This window comes from Cynara cardunculus, assembly GCF_001531365.2.
Source record: "Cynara cardunculus var. scolymus isolate 2C chromosome LG 7, CcrdV1, whole genome shotgun sequence".
NCBI lineage: Eukaryota > Viridiplantae > Streptophyta > Magnoliopsida > Asterales > Asteraceae > Cynara > Cynara cardunculus.
This window is the reverse complement of record NC_037534.1, coordinates 14,219,651-14,237,984: the sequence shown is the minus strand read 5'-3', so window position 1 is coordinate 14,237,984 and position 18,334 is coordinate 14,219,651. Positions and strand designations below refer to the sequence as shown.

The following is an 18,334-nucleotide window of genomic DNA, read 5'->3' as shown; positions in this document are numbered from 1 at the left end:
TAGTTGATTTGATATTAATATTGATATATATATATATTTTAAAATTTTATGATATCTGTAAATTTATATTTTATTCAAAAATAAATTTTTTATTACTTTTTTAAAAACACATAAAATCATATTATAACATCGACATAGACAAACAATAAAATAGAACATTGAAATCGAGATGTATTTCGCTGCATTGCGCGAGTACTCTTCTAGTTATATTATAAAGCATTTGACAAAAACTCTTAAAAACCACTTTTTATACATGAAATATTGTTTATTGATGATGCATATTACTTAAAATTCAAGATTACAAGTAAATTGTGTATAAATATAACTTATTAAAGCTTAATGTTTGAATTTGTGTAACTAACTGTAGACAAATATAATCAAATAGATGATAAATATCTCATTTTAAATATAAAAAATTTAAAATATGATTAGAATAATCATTGACTTCTAACAAAATACTTGATCATTATCTTTATAACAAATTATGTTATTAAACCAAAAAAAAAATTGAATTAAAGAAATACACAAAAAAAGAGAAAATTTTAATAGTTAGTTTGGTATTAATATCAATATTTGTTTTTAATTTTTTATGATATCTTCATATTTATATTTTATTCAAAAATAACAACATTATCAGTTTCTCAAAACCACAAAAAACTGTATTATAACATTGATTGAGACAAAAAAATTGGAACATTAAAATCAAAATGTATTTCACTGTATTATGTGAATACCTTTCTAGTTTTAAAAATTATTGACTGATATTTGTTATTTTATTTTTTATTTTGGTTAATATCATCATTTAATTATCCCCCCCCCCCTCTCTCTCTCTCTCTCTCTCTATGTACTAGTAAAATACAATAAAGAAAAAAAAAAGATAAAAAAAGTAAAAGGGTAAGCTACAATTTTGGTTGATGTGTTTTTAATCGGATAAGACAAAAAAATAGTAAAAGAATGAAAATGCCTTTATTTAGTAAAAAAAAAAAAAAAATTAACAGCCGTTAAAAAGAAAGATCGAATATGAATATTGTTGTAAATTACGAAAGTTATCTGTAATTTTGAAACTATAAGGACACTTTTTATTTTTATTTTTAACAAACCACAAAGACCAAATTATAAAAATCCAAGGGTCAAAAGTGTTTGAAAGTCTCAGGTTCAAATTTAAAGAGAAATACGAATTCCCTTATGACCACAAAGGTCCAAATGCAGTGACTCTGAGTTACCCGCAAAACAAACGATCGTTATGAGATTAGTCGGCTCGCATAATGAGATGGATATTCAGGTTAATAAAAAAAAAACTATAATGTAAATAAAATAATAATATACTTTAAATTTGTCATATCTTAATTAAAATATATTGCATAAAATAACAAAAGACACATTATATTGTTTAATGACCAGCATAAAATATGTTGTTATCGTGTGAATTTATTAAATGTGTGATTTTCTATTTCGGTTGCAAATAAAGAAACCTTGTTTTCTCGGCTCATCTTCTAGCATTGAAGCGCATGTTGATGTGGGGCTCATCATTCTGTTTGATACCCTAGGGTTCTTTCTTCAATCTCTTGATGGAAACAACAACTTCTTCAGAGGAGGTTTGTAGTCTTGAATTCCAGTAATTTAATCGATTCCACTATTGGAAATCGATGTTTCATAACCTGATTGTTGTTCATTCTTGTTTGATCGCTCATAATTCGCTTGTTAACTTTGGTAAAAAACACATGTTTTTTGTAATTGAGGGTTTTTGGTTTGAAGATTGAGTTAGTAGGCCATTGTAATGCTTTGCCCTAAGCCCTCGCTCAGCCCACAATTTCTACTCTATTTTAAAAAAGTGGGATGTGTTTTAATATTGACGATCGAAGGGGTTACCTTTCAAATTTAAAGTTGATATTGACTTTGAAAATCTTGATTATTGCGTTTGGTTTTGATTTTGATATCAATTTTGATTTCTAAATTGGTGAGGGTAAAGTTATAATCGGAAACATGACTTCTGCAATGAACTTTTGTACTACAAATAGAAAAAGGCATTTGCTTTAAATTGATTTGCCTGGGAAGATTCATTGTTGTCTTGTAGATGATTTGCCTGGACGTTTAATTTGGTGGCAACTCTGTAGCTTATTATTATACTAAGATTAGTTCCCTAAAGGATTAGATGAGTTTTCATGAACTTCCCTGTTATATTGTTAGAGCTTGCGGGCGGGGGAGGGGTGGCTTGGGAGTGGTATGTGTGCATCTTTCTTTTGGAAATAAATACTTAGGTTGGCGATTTTTTTGCTGAATTTAAAGCGGTTCCAGTTTGTTAGAAAGTATTTAAGTATAATACACATTGGTTAAAGTGCTAATGTGAGGGTTCAAGTCCTAAATATGGAAGTCTGAAACTTCTTTTCCGGTGTTAGACACGTGTGCCATGTGGAAGTTACATTAAACAAAATACATAAGTATGGCAAACCGAACCATTGATCACATCTATCTGTCATGCAGCATATTGTGTATTTTACAAGTTTGTTCCCTGGTAATTTTAAGGAGACAACTTCTGATATCTATTTTCAAAGTTTAAACTTTTGTTTTTATACCATGCATCTATTGTATAATGTGGATGTCCTCACCTTGAAGTTGGTTTTAGATCCCTAGGTCAACCGTGTGCCTTTCTTTTTTCAATACAGTGATATATCTATTACTGAATATGGCAAGCATTAATGATTATGATATGATGGATTTGTTTTTTCTGTTTTTTTAGGTTTTGGTATGCCAAACATGTGGTGACGGAGGATACACCAATGCTTTTGTTTATTGTGTTAAGTGCTTGGGATTTGTTGTTCACAGGTACACACCATTCTTGCCAATTTTTTAGCTCTTTATGGTTCTGTCAAATTTTTGCATGGTATGTGCATGCTAACTACTTACGTCGTACTTGTGTTAATAAGTGCTCAAAATATTCCATCTTAAGCAATAGTGACTTAATTCCATCTTGTGTCCGTTCCAAGTAAATATGGATCCATTTTCGGAATGATGAAACGAATCATGATGTGTTAATCCTGGTATAACATTTTGAATCAACCATCATTGCTTCATCATGTTGCCGCTACTAGAATTTACAAGCATTCACTATTGTATATATGTGTAAACTAAAGTTGTATGTAGAAGTCAACGAGTTAGGCCTTGTCTTTTTCTTCCGTAATCGAGTTATATCATTATTAGTGATTGTACTTTAGATTGTTGTTTGTATGCACTGGAAGAAACTCACTACGAATGCATATCAAGAATATTGAAAGGTAAACAATTGCTTATATTGGTTAAAAGGTGTTTACATTCAATATGTATATGAAAATATGTATACAAAGTTACAAACTAGTGGTCCTTGAATCTAGTGTAAAAGGATTCAAACTCGCCAAAACCAACCACAAACATTCCTCTAGGTTCCAAGATACTGGGATTCAGATGCATGTAAACCACCAACAACAAATGCATAATCTGTTGGGTCTAGCAACAAGTGAATGGATATCCAAGCATACAAAACCAACCACAAGCTAAATCCAAGATAATATACCATAAACATGCTAATGAAGTAAAGAGAGTAATGAGACACGAGATTTATGTGGTTCCACTACCATGAGGTAATTTTCGAGATATTGCTGATCACTATATCCAACTAGAAAAAACCAAATGGAGTAAGCTATTCTTTACTCTCTGGTGGATGGAAGAATAGAATATCTCAATTGTTATGTGAAATGAACAAGGGTGACTAGCTAAAAGAGGGTGCAAAGCAATTTAGGCAACCAAGAGGGCCCCGGTGTTTAGAACCTATGCTATCTTTCCCAAGGTATCATTGCTTGGTCGCCTGAAAAGCTCTTCCCCAAACACGATAGTCCAATAAGATGTGCCAAAGCAAAGAGAAGATAGAAATGGATTATAGCATATGAAAGCAAGAGAAATTGGTTGTTCGTTTTATTCAGTTGTGGTTTCATGGCTATATTTATCTTTTGAGTTTTGCCACAATGGGAACATGGGTCTTCTATTATTGCTAGTTTGCTACGTGGGCCTATTTATAGGCCAGGCTGTTTCATTTATAGTTCAGTTTAGAGGTTGCTTTTGATTATATATTGTGATCATAATGCCAAATATCTTAGGTGTGAAAACCAGGAGATCCTGGGGTCTTGAAAGTGATTCTTCAAAAAATGGTTTAGCTTTTTATTAGTTTCTTAAAACTCTTTGCTCAATTCCATCCTACATTGAAAAAAGTAGAAAGGATTACACACAAGAAGGGAATAAGCTACAAAGCTACTGTCCGACATTGTTTTCTATTTTTGTTAATCAGGTACTGCCTAGATGTAATACCAAGGACACCTGATGAGTTTGTCCCTTGGTTTTGTGAAGATTGCAAGCCAGCAGTTCCATATCAGTTCGCTTTACCGAAACTTGAGCCTTCACGGTCTCAGAAAGAGTATGCCACAAGTTCAGCAAATGTAAAAAGAACTCATGGTAAGAAGAAGCAAACGAAGAAAAGGAAAATGGCTCCTTTAGTAGCAGGGAAAGATGTGGTCAGTTGTCAAGAGGAGGCCATAAAGCCTGACCGCCAGTGTGTTTCACCAGCAAATTCTCCGGTAAAAGAAGCATCAGTGAAGTCAGATTCAGGATGCAATCAAATCATTCCATGTGTGGTTTCTCGGTTAGAAAAGGATGTTCTCCAGAAGCAGGCTTCAGAGTCTTCTGAGTTGGACAACAACCGTTCTCCACCGAAAACCAGTGCAGAAACGAAAATAAATGTAACTTCACCAGTGCAGTCAGATTCAGGACACAATCAAACCACTTTGTGTGTGGTTTCTCGGTTGGAAAAGGGAGAATTTCAGAAGCAGGCTTCAGAGTCTGCTCATTTGGACAAAGGAAGTTCAAAAAGGAAAGGGCATGCAACTCCCTTGGCTGTGAAAGCAAAGGAGCATAAAACTCGAAAGACAGTGCATTCAGTCGAGCCTTCTGTGTGTGATTCCAGTTGTACAAATCTAACTTTAAAGGATAATGAGGACATGATTCGCTCTGTAGAGGAGCAGAGATGTGAAATTCAACAGTCCCAGACTGATCATGACAAGTTAGTTTCTGAATCTTCATCCATTGAGTTAACCAAGAAGACTAAGGACTATGATGGCCAAAATGAAACAGTAAACCAGACGGAATACAAACAAGAAATGAGTGCAAGCAAAGCTTATGCTGATACTTATACGTCAACGCTTATTGAAAATAATGAACAATACATCCATTATCCACCTGCAAGACCGGTCTTGGATCCAGTATGGAGGTAATGTGCTTTTGTTGTTCGCTTTTGACTATTAATGGATCTTTGTTTATAAATATATGATACCCAAGTTTGTGCAAGTGTGTCCACACCCCCCAAAACGATCCCCGTTGGCAACAACCATGGTAGTAGTTGCGGATCTACTGGATTTATATACCGCAAATACTAACTACACTCCTCACCTTTGGTGAGGTTTGAGCTCTTGACCTCCTGGGAAGCTGGACTCTACCAATGACCCGGGTACTGCTGGCCCAATAACCCTTGGGTGACTATTAATGGATCTTTAAGTATAGTAACTTATCTGTTGTCTATTCTTTTGAAATTGCAGGGGAAGCTTTAATATTACTGAAACCGATTATGATCTATTTGAAGGATTTGTTGGCCATTTATCAACTAAAGCTTGTTACAAGGTGCGTGAGGAGGCTACTATGCTTCCTTCATTGCTTTGCTTGGAAATGCAACCAAAGATGGCTCTATGGCCGAAGAGCTTCTTGGAGTCCCAGCCATCTGATGAACATATTGCTCTGTACTTTTTTCCAGGCGACACAAAGTAAGGCCGCCCTGATTTGTTTGATCTTCATACTTGATTTTATACTTTCCAATTTCGTTTTGTTTTGTTTATCCTAATATTCTAATTTTGACCCCAGAAATGAAAGGGTTTTTGAGCGCTTGGTCATTGACATGATAGATGAAGAGCTCGCAATGAGAGCCACAGCCAAAAATGCGGAGCTATTGATATTCACTTCTACCGTTCTGCCTCAGTCACACTGGAGTGAGTCCTTATAAGATGGATGAGTAGGAGTGCAAGTGGTTTGGTTTTGGCATGACCAGAAATTGAGCCGTTTCTACTTGGTTCTAAGTTTTCCATGCAAAACCAAACTAAGAAAGCTTTTGAACCATACCATGACCTGATACAGTGTTCAGCCTCATGGCTCCATGGTTTCAAATACTCTTTTCTATTACAAGTAAAAATGGATTCTTTTACTAGATAGATGATTTTGATACAAGGGAAAAAGTTTATTTATCCCCTCTACCATGACCTGAAACACTGTTTGGCCACTGCACTATAAACTTCATACTTTTCTCCAATTCACTTCAATTCATGATGACATCTTTTGCCAGTGTTTGTCACCAATTTACTCCTACTGAGAACCGGTCACAATTTACTCTTATTGAAAATCAAGTAAAGCTTTTCCCCAAAAATGAATTAAGTGGGCAAAATGTGATGGGGAATTGGAGTACGGTGGTCATTGGAAGTTTGTAATACGATGGTTAAAATTCTCTTAGGTTACGATAGAGGAGCCAATTTTGGATTACTTTTTTGTACTATGAATAAACAAAATTATTTTTCTTCTAAGAATGAAAGTTGAATTATCGTAGTATGTAAATGATTCTAATACAAGAAAATTGATTTAAATTCAATTTAATATAGATAGTTTGGTTTTGTACCCAAGTTGGTTCGCAAATAGGTACTGTGAATATAAAATCCTACCCAAAAAGTGAAGTGTTGCAATTTGACAAACAAAGCAGCATCCTCATCTGTTCACCAGAATGAAATGATTTCATTTGCAGGATTCCAAGGGAATTATTATCTCTGGGGAGTTTTCAGAGCCAAATTAAAGGATTCTTCATCACATGTGAATCAAGATCTTGCAGTCTCAAATAACAGTGTTGACCATGACCTGTCTGAAAATTCTCTGAACGAAGTAACAAGTGGAGAGAAAAACCAGGCAAGCGTGAAACTTTTTGATTCTCGGAGTCCTCAAAGTCCTTTGTGCAATTACAGGTAGTATTCCTTCTGTACATTCTCTCTTTTCGGTTCTGTGACACTGAGATCTTCTCCATTACACAACTCTTCCATGTTAAAGAAAAAGAAACATATGATTGGCACAAACCACCTTTGATGGCGGATGTTTTGTGATCATGGAAGGTCTTGATCCCTTTTTACTAGAACAACTAGCTTTTTTGTTAATAGTTTCTTGGGCTATAGGCTTAAAAACATTTCTAAGAGTTATTTATGCTGAAATTTCAAAATCTTGCGCATGACTATAATAGTTTAAGCAATAAATGAGTTATAATAACAATGCTGATTAAACCAATATTGCAACTTGTACAACGTTGTAGATTGAAAATGGGATCGTGTATTTATTCTTGTTGGATAACAACACTACGAAATGAATCGATACTATAACTTGTATAACACTACAAATTGAGCCGATATCGTAATTAGGCTCTGTTGCCATTGTTGAACCGTCAATATCCATATGGCAAGAAGATTGATGTCCCATTTGAGATATAAAGGACCATCAATATTGTGTGATAAGGATCTTAGTGATCTTCATGATTCTCTCTGATATAAATTCCTATTAATTGAGCAACAAGGAAACAATGTCTCATTAAGGAGAGAATGGTAAGATCAAACTAACTTAATTCCCTTACCAAAATATTAAGTTTGAGAAGCCTTCTAATATGGCCTTATCAACGCTTTGATCACCAAGGATAGGTTATACTAGCGTTGGGTGCTCTTTAATTATGGTAAGGGGCTATTTGGTTGGTTTTTCATTAAGCATGTATGGATAAAGTTGTCAGTGTGGATTAATCTGTATGTATAGTTTGAGAATGTTTTTGTTTGAGAGGGTTTTTTCATAAATGAAAGTAACGTGTTTTTGTTTGAGAGGGAGAGACATGCTTGGAAAAAAAAAACTTGGCTTTCTGCATAAAGCTCCCCCTAGAAGCATACTGAATAAGTCACTTTCTCTATCGTTAAGCCACTACCAAACGGTTATGTATAGCTGACCGAATAAGCTGCAAGTCTCATTAAGCTCATTAAGTTGTTAACAAGCAAGTTCTAAGACAAGGTTAGATTATGATTCCTACATGCTATATGGGGTCAAAATTAATCGAATTAAGATTTATAGGATTAAGGACTTGGAGATTCGTATGACGAATTTGAGTAAAGAGTTGTACATCCAACTACCTAAGAGTTACATGGAGACGTAATTTGCAAGATTGTTGCTTACCTAAAACATAATTGGTTGATCGGTTAACTACAACTAAATTGATTAATAAATGTCTTATCGAACAAAATACTTTCATTACACTAAAACTTTGCATTTTCTATTGTAGATTACCAATGGCTCAAAACAACATTGTAAAACAAAACACCTTACGATCTATCATTGAGAAGCAAAAACTCAACAAGATGAATTTCATTGATTGGTATCGTGCTTTGAGGATTGTACTTAGAGCGGAAAAGAAGCTTTATGTTCTAGTGCAACCTATTCCCGAAGAGCCCAATATTGATGCTCCAAGTATCGAAAGGGATGCTTTCAAAAAGCATTTAGAGGATGCATGTGAGGTCTCATGCCTAATGTTAATATCCATGGAACCCGAGCTTCAGAAGCAACATGAGAACATGTTGCCATTCGCTATGATCGAACACCTTAAGTTGTTATTTCAAGAACACATTAGACATGAGAGGTACGAGATATCAAAAAGATTGTTAGGTTGTAAGTTAGCTGAGGGAACTCCTGTTGTACCTCATGTACTTAAGATGATTGGGTACATTGAGCAACTCAAGGGGCTAGGGTTTCCTTTACGAAACGAATTAGCCTCGGATTTCGTTTTGCAATCATTGCCAAACAGCTACAATCAGTTCGTTATGAACTATAAAATGCAAGATCTCGAGAGCTCCCTTTCTGAATTGCTCGACATGTTACGAACAGTTGAACAAAAGCTTTCAAGAAGTAAGTTGACCATTCCAATGGTTCGTTCGGACAACCAGATGAAAGACAAAGGAAAGTCTATTGCCAAGTCTGCTTCTAGAGCTTTAAGGCCTAAAGGAGCTATAAAAAAGAAACCCAAGGGTAACATAACCAAGGAAGGCGAGTGTTTTCACTGTAACAAGCAAGGGCATTGGAAGAGAAACTGCCCTCTTTATCTCGAGGAAAAGAAGAAGGGAAGTATGACTTCTACTCCAGGTATCTATGTTATTGAAGTTAATATTTTTTGTTGATATACATAATGGATATTTGATACGGGATGTGGTTCTTATATTTGTCGAAATATACAGGAACTAAAAGATAACCAAGAGGTTGAGCAAATGTGATGTTGATATGTGTGTGAGAAATGGAGCAAGAGTTGATGTGGTATGATCTATTTTGTTAACTTAACCGTCTAGATTAAGTTTACAACCTGATAATTGTTATTGCATACCTTATGATAGAAGTTTGATTCTTGTTTCATGTTTGGACAAGAAAATTTTTAGTTCAATCGGTAAGAACAACTGTTTTTCATTATGTTCAGGCAATATGTTATAACGGTGCATGTTTGATTGATGGGGTGTGTGTGTATATATATATATATATATATATATTATAATTTGGATAATTCAATTTATAACATCAACGAAGAGAGATAAAATCGAATAGTTGGAATTTGACCTATCTTTGATGTGGTCGCTTTTGCCATACAAGCAAGACTCGTATTTTCAAACTCCATGAGAATGGATTGGTGGATTCATTTTATTTTGAATCTCATGTTTGTTGAACATGTTTATTAGGCAAGATGACAAAGACTCATTTGGTTGGACAAAGTGAGAGAGCAAGTGACGTCTCAAACACAATGATGTATAGGAGTCATTGAACATACAAGGTAAAGGTGGTTATAGATATTTCATTACATTTACCAACGATATCAGTAGATTTTATTACATTTACTTATGTCATATATAGAACAACAAAGCATTTGTTAGTATCATCGTTTTTTTTGGAAAAAGAGTTTATTTCCAAAGGAATCAGGGAAAAAGAAATGTAGATCTTAAAGTCGTATAAGATAAGAATATGCCAACAGAGAGGGAACCAACAACAATCACCATAAGTAGTTGATTTAGAAGGGGTTGTGAGAAGGTAGTTTGACGCACTAGCATAAACTATCAGATTTGGTAGGACACAGTACGAGCCTAAGGGGTACAAAGTTCTTGTTACTCATACGACAAATGTGATGATCATGGATGATGAGCCACTACTTACCAAGAAGATCTGCCAAGCACGAAATCTTAGGAATAACTAGATACTATGAGAAATGAGATGGATTCCATGTATGAAAACCAAGTTTGGAACTTGGTTGATCACCTAATGAGGTAAGACTTATGGGGTGCAAATGGGCTTTCAAGAAGACTACATGTTTGGTAATGTGATTACCTACAAAACACGATCAATTGTGAAGGGTTTCAAATAGATTAAATGTGTTGACTATGATTAAACTTTCACTCCAATGGCAATGATAAAGCCTATAAGGAGTCTACTAGCCATTGTAGGTACCATGAATATGAGATATGGCAGTAGATGTCAAAACAACTTTTCTTATTGGAAGTTACTTGAGGTTGTGTATGTGAGAACCAAAAGTTGTCACTCCAGAAATCTCTCATAAGGTATTCAAGTTGCAACCACTCCATTTGTGGATTGAAAGAAGCTTCGAAAAGTTGGAATCGTCGTTTTAATTTATCACCCACATAGTTTGGTTTCTTAAAAGTCGAGGAGGAACATAATGTCTACAAGAAGGTTAGTGGAGTGCAATATCATGCCTTTGTTGTATGTAGATGACATACTACTAATTGGGAATGACATCTCAATGCTCTAGTCTTTAAAGGCTTGGCTAGGGAATTGATTTTTTCATGAAGCACTAGGATGAAACAACCTATGTGTTAGGCATCAGAATCTATAGAGATAGATCGTGGAAATTGTTTGGCTTGAGTCAGAGTACATGTATAGATAATATGTTGAAGTAGTTTACCATGCATGGCTACAAGAAGGGTTCTTGCCTATATCTTATGGGCATATCACTTTGTACGACCCTTTACTACGCCTTAATAGAGTAATGCAATTAGTGAGATTTCATATGCTTTGACAATTGGATCTATTATGTATGTCATGATATGTATTTGACCTGATGTATCGTATACTTTGAACATGACGAGGAGATATCAATCTGATGGTTACTGGGTTACCGTCAAAAAATAACTTAAAGTAATTGAGGACACAAAAAGTCATTCTTGGCATACGACATTGTAGAGTTGAGTTTAAAGGGTTACATTAATGCAAACTTTCATGTTGATAAAGATGATTTTTGATCGCCATCTGATTTTGATTTTTTGCGTGAATGGTGAATCCGTGAGCTGGAAGCTAGAGTTGCAAGCAAGAGACAATAACTAATCTGCAACATAAGTTGATAATATTGCAACATTAGATGCAACTAAGGAAGTAGTTGGATGAAGTTCATTTTTTTTTAACTTAAGAGTGGTTTCTTTAGTTCCACTGAGAATGATAGTCTTCCTATATGTGTCCATGCCGGTCATAATAGAATTGATATGGCTTCGAAACAACATGAGCCACAAAGACGAGAGAGAGTGAATACTCCTTTATTTTGTAATCATCAAAATCTTTGGGGAGGGTACTCTAAGTAACAGGTACCTCTAGAACCTCGACCCCCACATTTGAGTAGGCCAGAAGCCAAAAAGACGGATTCGCTCATTGTTGCCTTTATAACATTCTAGAGTAGAGATATGCAACATACCTACTAGACATAGAAAGGCACCACTTCTTAGTTTTATGGAGAAAGGAGCTTCCCTTCAAGCGAGTAAGCTAAACAGAGACGAAAATATAATTAGTACTATTTTGGCCAGCATTAGTTATAAGTGCAGTAGAACCGACCACAATTGGAACTACTTAACTACTATCGTGGTTGTTGCCAATGGGGATCCCAGGCGATTGTCTGTATCAAGCCTACCATCTCTTCTCTTTATCTCCCAGTAGTGAAGGTCTTATAGAGTTGTTTTGTGATAACAATGGAGCTATAGCAGAAGCAAATGAACCCATGTCTCATCAACGATCCAAACATATCCTTAGATAAGGTCATCTCATATTGAGAGACTATCGAGAGCCAATATCAACATATTTAGAGTACTTACCGACGCAAACATTGTTTATCCACCGACAAATCCTTCAAGATAGAGAAGCATGATGGCCATTGGTGCTTTATTCAGAACATGGTTGATTGGCTTTAGTGTGAGTTGAAGATTTTTAGCGTATGCCCAAAAGCCAATCCTCAGATGGTCGTATATTTGGACATTTTGTCATGATATTTATCAATAAGAGACATCACACAAATGTTATATTATATTATTTTTTTGTGCTCTATTTAAATATAACAATAATCTTTATGGTAATGTATTCAAATTCTCCCTGAATATTACTTTGATAACGAGGTTGAAGTAATATGGTAATATCTAATATATGTAGAGATTCATATGGAGATATAAAATCTATATATGGGTACATGATAAAGATAGTGTACCGGCTGTGACTTTAATAACGTTGCATTGGATGCCATAAATGTTTCTAATGTGGTCATTATAGATTTAGTCATTTGACTTGAGAATATAGCGTTTGTTGTTTTTGAGTGGTGTACTCTGACACTACTTCTAATCATTCTGTAATTGGTGACAAAATGGTAGTTAGCTATGTCATGTATAACATGGTAGTACTAGCCTCTATTTAAGATATGATTTGTTTCTTTTATATAATTGGAGTGACGTCTCTCTAGGTCTCCCTAGAAGGAATGACACTGAGGAAATGCATGCATGCTCACATAATTGATATGAGGATATCGATATCTATTTTGTTAGTGCATTTAGGAATTAAGAAAACAGGGATTGGATATAGCGGGGATGACACGTCCATGTCTCAGTGTCCGATCTAGATATTGAGGACATAGAGACATAACATGCACATTGATAATAGTCGCACTCATATAATCATGTATGACTCCCCAATATTTATCAAATTTAAGCAACATACTTGATGCCATGTTCCTAATAATGTTATTCTGATCGTCTTGCCAACTCTTAATAGATACTTTCGTGTCATGTCAAGGGGAAGAACATGTTGGAAGTGGGATACTTGGTTCCGGAGAATGTCTCAGTCACACGATAAAACAAACCTAACTTATCACACACATCAGTCGCCATTTTTCATTCCTCTTCACTAGGTAAAAAAACATGATGTTTATCTTTCTTGCTCAAACGAGTAAAAACATCTTTATATTCTAAAGCAACATTCAACATTGTATAAACAGATTTCCGCCTAGTCTTAAAATCAAACACTAATTCTCTTTCACAATCTACACCTAGTTGTCGTGTAACGAGTCTAAAGTCTTGGGCTCTTTTAAGAGAACATGTCCAAAATGAGACAATATCCTTAACATTCTTGATTGCTTTCTCAATCACAGAAAACCCATTTTGCACAATGAGATTAATGATATGCGCACAACATCTCATGTGAAACAACTTACTCTTTAAAATTAAGGAGGAAGAAGTAAGAGTACCTAAGAGCCTGTCAACCAAATCATCATTTGTTGAACAATTGTCAAGTGTCAATGTCGACAACTTGTTGTCAATGTTACAATCTATAAAGCACTCAACCATAACTTGGGACAATGCATCAACGGTGTGTGGAGATGGCACATGTAAAAAGCTGCATCAAAGAATATATTAAAATGAGAATATTAACACTGAATTATAAAGATTTACATAATATTAAAATGAGAAATAACCTGATAATTCGATTTTGTAACTTCCAATTGGCATCTATGTAGTGTGTTGTTGGTGTCATGTAACATTTGTTTTGGTTACCTGTCCACATTGATACCAAGTCTGTCACACCCCGCTAAAGCGGAAACACGAGGAGTGATAGTTCAAGATTTCACAGCGATAGGGCGAAAACAACACCAATTGTCCATTCAAATACATAACATATAAAGTCCGNCCAAAGATCGCACATATGAACTTTCGATGAAACGTAAAGATCGTGGAATAGAACAAATTCTTGGTTTTACTAGACCTGATAACATTGAGATACATCCTGCTACCGGTATAAGGAACAAAGGTTGTGGTACGTCCAAAAGATTGATTGCTGCAGCCGAGAAAGCAGCAGTGAAGAGTAGCAGGCCTAAGAGGATGTGTAGTGGATGCAAGTTGATGTCTAATCATGATATCCGTAACTGTCCAAATAAGACAAAGTAGTACTATTTTGTTTTTGATGTTTCTGAGCCATTTCTTTTATATAATTACACTTATCAGTTTTTTTTATGTTATTGATCGGAATTGAATTCGTAGTTGTTATCACTTTTTAATGGAATTATATATGTTTATCTACTGTGTTGAGTACAAGTTATATAGTTAGAAAAATATAACTGGTTAAGTTGGTTTAGCAATTCTTGACTATTTACATGATGCATGATTCATGGTTATAGTTCTGATTAAATGTGGAACAATATGATACATAATAGAAATCATCCTACAGTTTTTACTAATTAATTCATGATTTCTAATTATGATGAACTGTATGATGTATTGTGAGATGATGTGATATGGTGTGCTACATATGATACATAATAGTAATCACCCAGTACATACAAGTGTTATAACAGGTTTTACTAATTAATTAATGATTTGTAATTATGATGTACTGTGAGACTATGTGATACATATCATCCATACATGTATTGCAATATGTACCAACCATATGATACATAATAGAAATCACAGTACATACATGTGTGATAACAATTTTTACTACTTAATTCATGATTTGTAATTATGATGTACTGTATGATGTGATACAATGTGATACATATAATACATAATATAAATCACCCAGTACGTACATGTTATTGCAATATATACCAACCATTAAACAACTTAATGAAATTAGACAACATATGAAATACGCAGAACAATTTATGTATTTAACAAAAAAATTCAAAATATCCATTTCATATAAGCTAATACCAGACGTTTATGTCTTAATAAAAAAAACCAGCTTAACATATCAGTTAGAGTATCTGTTCCAAGCTAGTAACAAAAGTAACTACCATTTACTGTATACGATATCAAATACTATTCCAAATCAGTTCCTAAATACTTGCGAGCCTCGCTTCCCTATTAGATTCTACGCATTTAAGCAAATGCGTTTTCTCCTTTGTATCCAATGCGGTAAACTTTTCACAGTCTGCTATCACAAATGATCGTCTAATGTTGATGTCTGAAAGCAATTGTTTAGCGGTGTATTTCCTTCTCAATAATTGTAGTTGTTTGACTTGGTTTGCTCTTTCCACATCTAGTCCTGATTTCCATCGGTAAGGCAACTCCCCCATGTAGCACTCCATATGACGCATCAAGAATACACCACAATCATGCAAATTCTGTTTGGTAGACCATTTCAATGCTATCTTCACGGGATCTATCCCAACAAAATCCTCATACAATGCATGACCTACCTTTTTTAGATGTTGTATCATCAAAAAGTGCTGCATGAAAACGGTAAATATGAGACTCAAATCATTGTATAAACAACCATAAAAATGAATGAATTAAAAATATAGTTTGTTTGATGTTCCTCACCAAAAGATCCGGTATTTCCTCATATTGGTTGGGTGCTTCAAGATCTTGCTCAAGGTTATCTATAACCAATATGGAAGGACGTTTGAAGTTGAACACCACCACAAAGAAATGCATGTCTCTAACGATGGGAAAGAATAACTGCAATTGGTAGTTGTGTGTTAAATGTAATATCTAAAAAACACATAATAAATGTGGTTGCGACTTATTAACTCACCAAGTGTCACACCCCGCTAAAGCGGAAACACGAGGAGTGATAGTTCAAGATTTCACAGCAATAGGGCGAAAACAACACCAATTGTCCATTCAAATACATAACATATATAGTCCGAAATTACATCATACTAGTTCAAAGTTTTTAACAACATGGTGTAAGCAAAGTTTTCAACAAAAAGATTTTAAATATAAATATGGTTGATGTCGTTGCACGCCGAACATAAACGTTATCAGTTAACCTTTCTTACCCTTGAAAAGCATAATAAAACAAGATCAACTACAAAGAGCTGGTGAGTTAACAGGTTTTCAATATTACAAACCTCCTTTAGCATAAGCGAATTTGAGCGAATTAAATTTTTAATGGCACTTGATTTACTTTGAAAGAAAACCTTGGATTGCTCAAGGCAATTTGTACTCTAATTTTAAGTATATAAAGAGCCACCACTAAACCTTTCGACCCCATGAAACTGTTTTTAATTCTATCTTAGCGGTGGGACTAATACCCCACATATGTAGAACCTTTGTTTTTAAGTATAGTGCACCCTTTCCTGTAGTTTTTAGGTGGGATTGCTATCCACACCCCTACTTATCGGTTTTTAGGTGGGATTGTCCATCCAAATAACGCTATTCACAAATACCCTCGGCTCCTCACTTGAGTTAATAGTAGTATACAAACTTTTCTGTTACATTTTACTCAATATAACTATTAGTGTACATGCCTTAGTGCCCACAACATCAAATTAACAAAATTTCATATTCATAATGAAAATAGCTCATATAACACATTCAATCATGCTTTTCACCCCAAAACGTAATAAATACTTTGAAAGAGGAGCTGTGAATACTCACACTTCTGCAAAGCTCTGCTAAACAAAAACACGATCCGGTCCCCACACGTTGGCTTAACGTTTCCCTATCAAAGAGAAATATCCAAAACCGTCACTTATGGGTTTAAAACTACTTATGGGGATTAATAAGTCATAAGTCTATAATTGTCTACATATGTCCAACTTGATTATCTATAGTCCAATTATACATAATGCACATATGCTCGTTAATATAGTAATTTATACCAGAAGTAATGTTATAATCCATTAAATGATCAAAATTTATAAAATCAAATATTTCCAGAATTTCACTTTTGGACAAAAACTAATAGTACTAAAAATGATCAATTTATAGAGACTTCTAAAATGACATAGTTTCCTATCTTTTTATATGGGATATAGTACTGAGTTATGGTCATTGTGACCAAATTTCATGCATTTTGGACGTGTAAAAAATGGTTCAAATAATTTATGCAATACAATATGTCACAATTGATATGGCAGATTACACCATGTTAGTAAAATACTCATTTGAAGAGTTCTACTAAGTGTTTTGCAGAAATTACAGTTGGATTATAAACTCAACACCTAAATGAAACTTTTAAGATAAGAATCACTCATTTTGGATGAGTTAAGAGGAAGACATGACACCATAAAGTTACATGCACACATTTGTCGTTAGTTGAAAGATTGCACACTTAACTTTAATAAATTGGTTAATGCATCAAAACTTCAACCCTAACTCATAAAAGAATATTTCAGAAGAAGAATCCTGTACTAAGAGCAAGTAATAAAAGAGATATTAACACGCAAAGTAGGATCTACCTACTGATGGTTTCACAGTTTGCACACCTAAAGTGTTTTAGGTGTTTGGAGGTCAAAACTCCATATTTTCATGTGATTCCACTTGCATGCAGAAGATAACTCATATAGTTAACTCTCAAGGGAAGAATCATCCTTTTTCATTGAGTTTTGAAAGAGATATGGTCATTAGAACATGCATATACAAATCTCTCAGTTTTGGACAGATTGCATACTTATTTCGTTTTGAGTAGTTGAAACCTCAAATCACCATATTTTTAAATGAAATCAGTGGCATTTGAAAGGTAACTCATTAAATTAACTTCCAGAAGAAAAATCAATGATTTGGATGATTATTTAGAGAGTTATGGTTGTTTAAAGTAGGGTTTACCTACTGAAATACTCAAAACAACCAAAACGAAAGTTTCAACTTCCAGAAGAAAAAATCAATGATTTGGATGATTATTTAGAGAGTTATGGTTGTTTAAAGTGACGGTTTTGGATATTTCTCTTTGATAGGGAAACGTTAAGCCAACGTGTGGGGACCAGATCGTGTTTTTGTTTAGCAGAGTTTTGCAAAAGTATGAATATTCACAGCCCCTCTTTCAAAGTATTTATTACGTTTTGGGGTGAAAAGCATGATTGAATGTGTTATATGATCTATTTTCATTATGAATATGAAATTTTGTTAATTTGATGTTGTGGGCACTAAGGCATGTACACTAATAGTTATATTGAGTAAAATGT

The 18,334-nt window shown here is 34.4% G+C and overlaps 1 protein-coding gene across 4 annotated transcripts in view; it reads left to right on the top strand.

Annotated features, from left to right (window-relative positions):
* The first annotated feature begins 1,460 nt into the window (after nt 1-1,460).
* Nucleotides 1,461-18,334, top strand: part of LOC112515334 — a 31,508-nt gene continuing 14,634 nt past the window's right edge. Inside the window, exons 1-9 of one of the 4 annotated variants that reach the window (XR_003069515.1) lie at nt 1,461-1,595; nt 2,738-2,823; nt 4,316-5,290; nt 5,616-5,837; nt 5,935-6,059; nt 6,860-7,073; nt 8,414-9,267; nt 9,360-9,435; nt 9,849-9,940. Coding sequence is in view for 2 of the 4 variants with exons in the window: in XM_025122087.1 (XP_024977855.1) it covers nt 1,569-1,595; nt 2,738-2,823; nt 4,316-5,290; nt 5,616-5,837; nt 5,935-6,059; nt 6,860-7,073; nt 8,414-9,267; nt 9,360-9,373 (2,517 nt within the window). In the remaining 2 variants the exon portion in view is untranslated. Of the gene's footprint in view, nt 1,596-2,737; nt 2,824-4,315; nt 5,291-5,615; nt 5,838-5,934; nt 6,060-6,859; nt 7,074-8,413; nt 9,268-9,359; nt 9,621-9,848; nt 10,065-18,334 lie in introns of those variants that run through there. The other 3 variants (XR_003069516.1, XM_025122087.1, XM_025122088.1) reach the window with 3 other exon arrangements.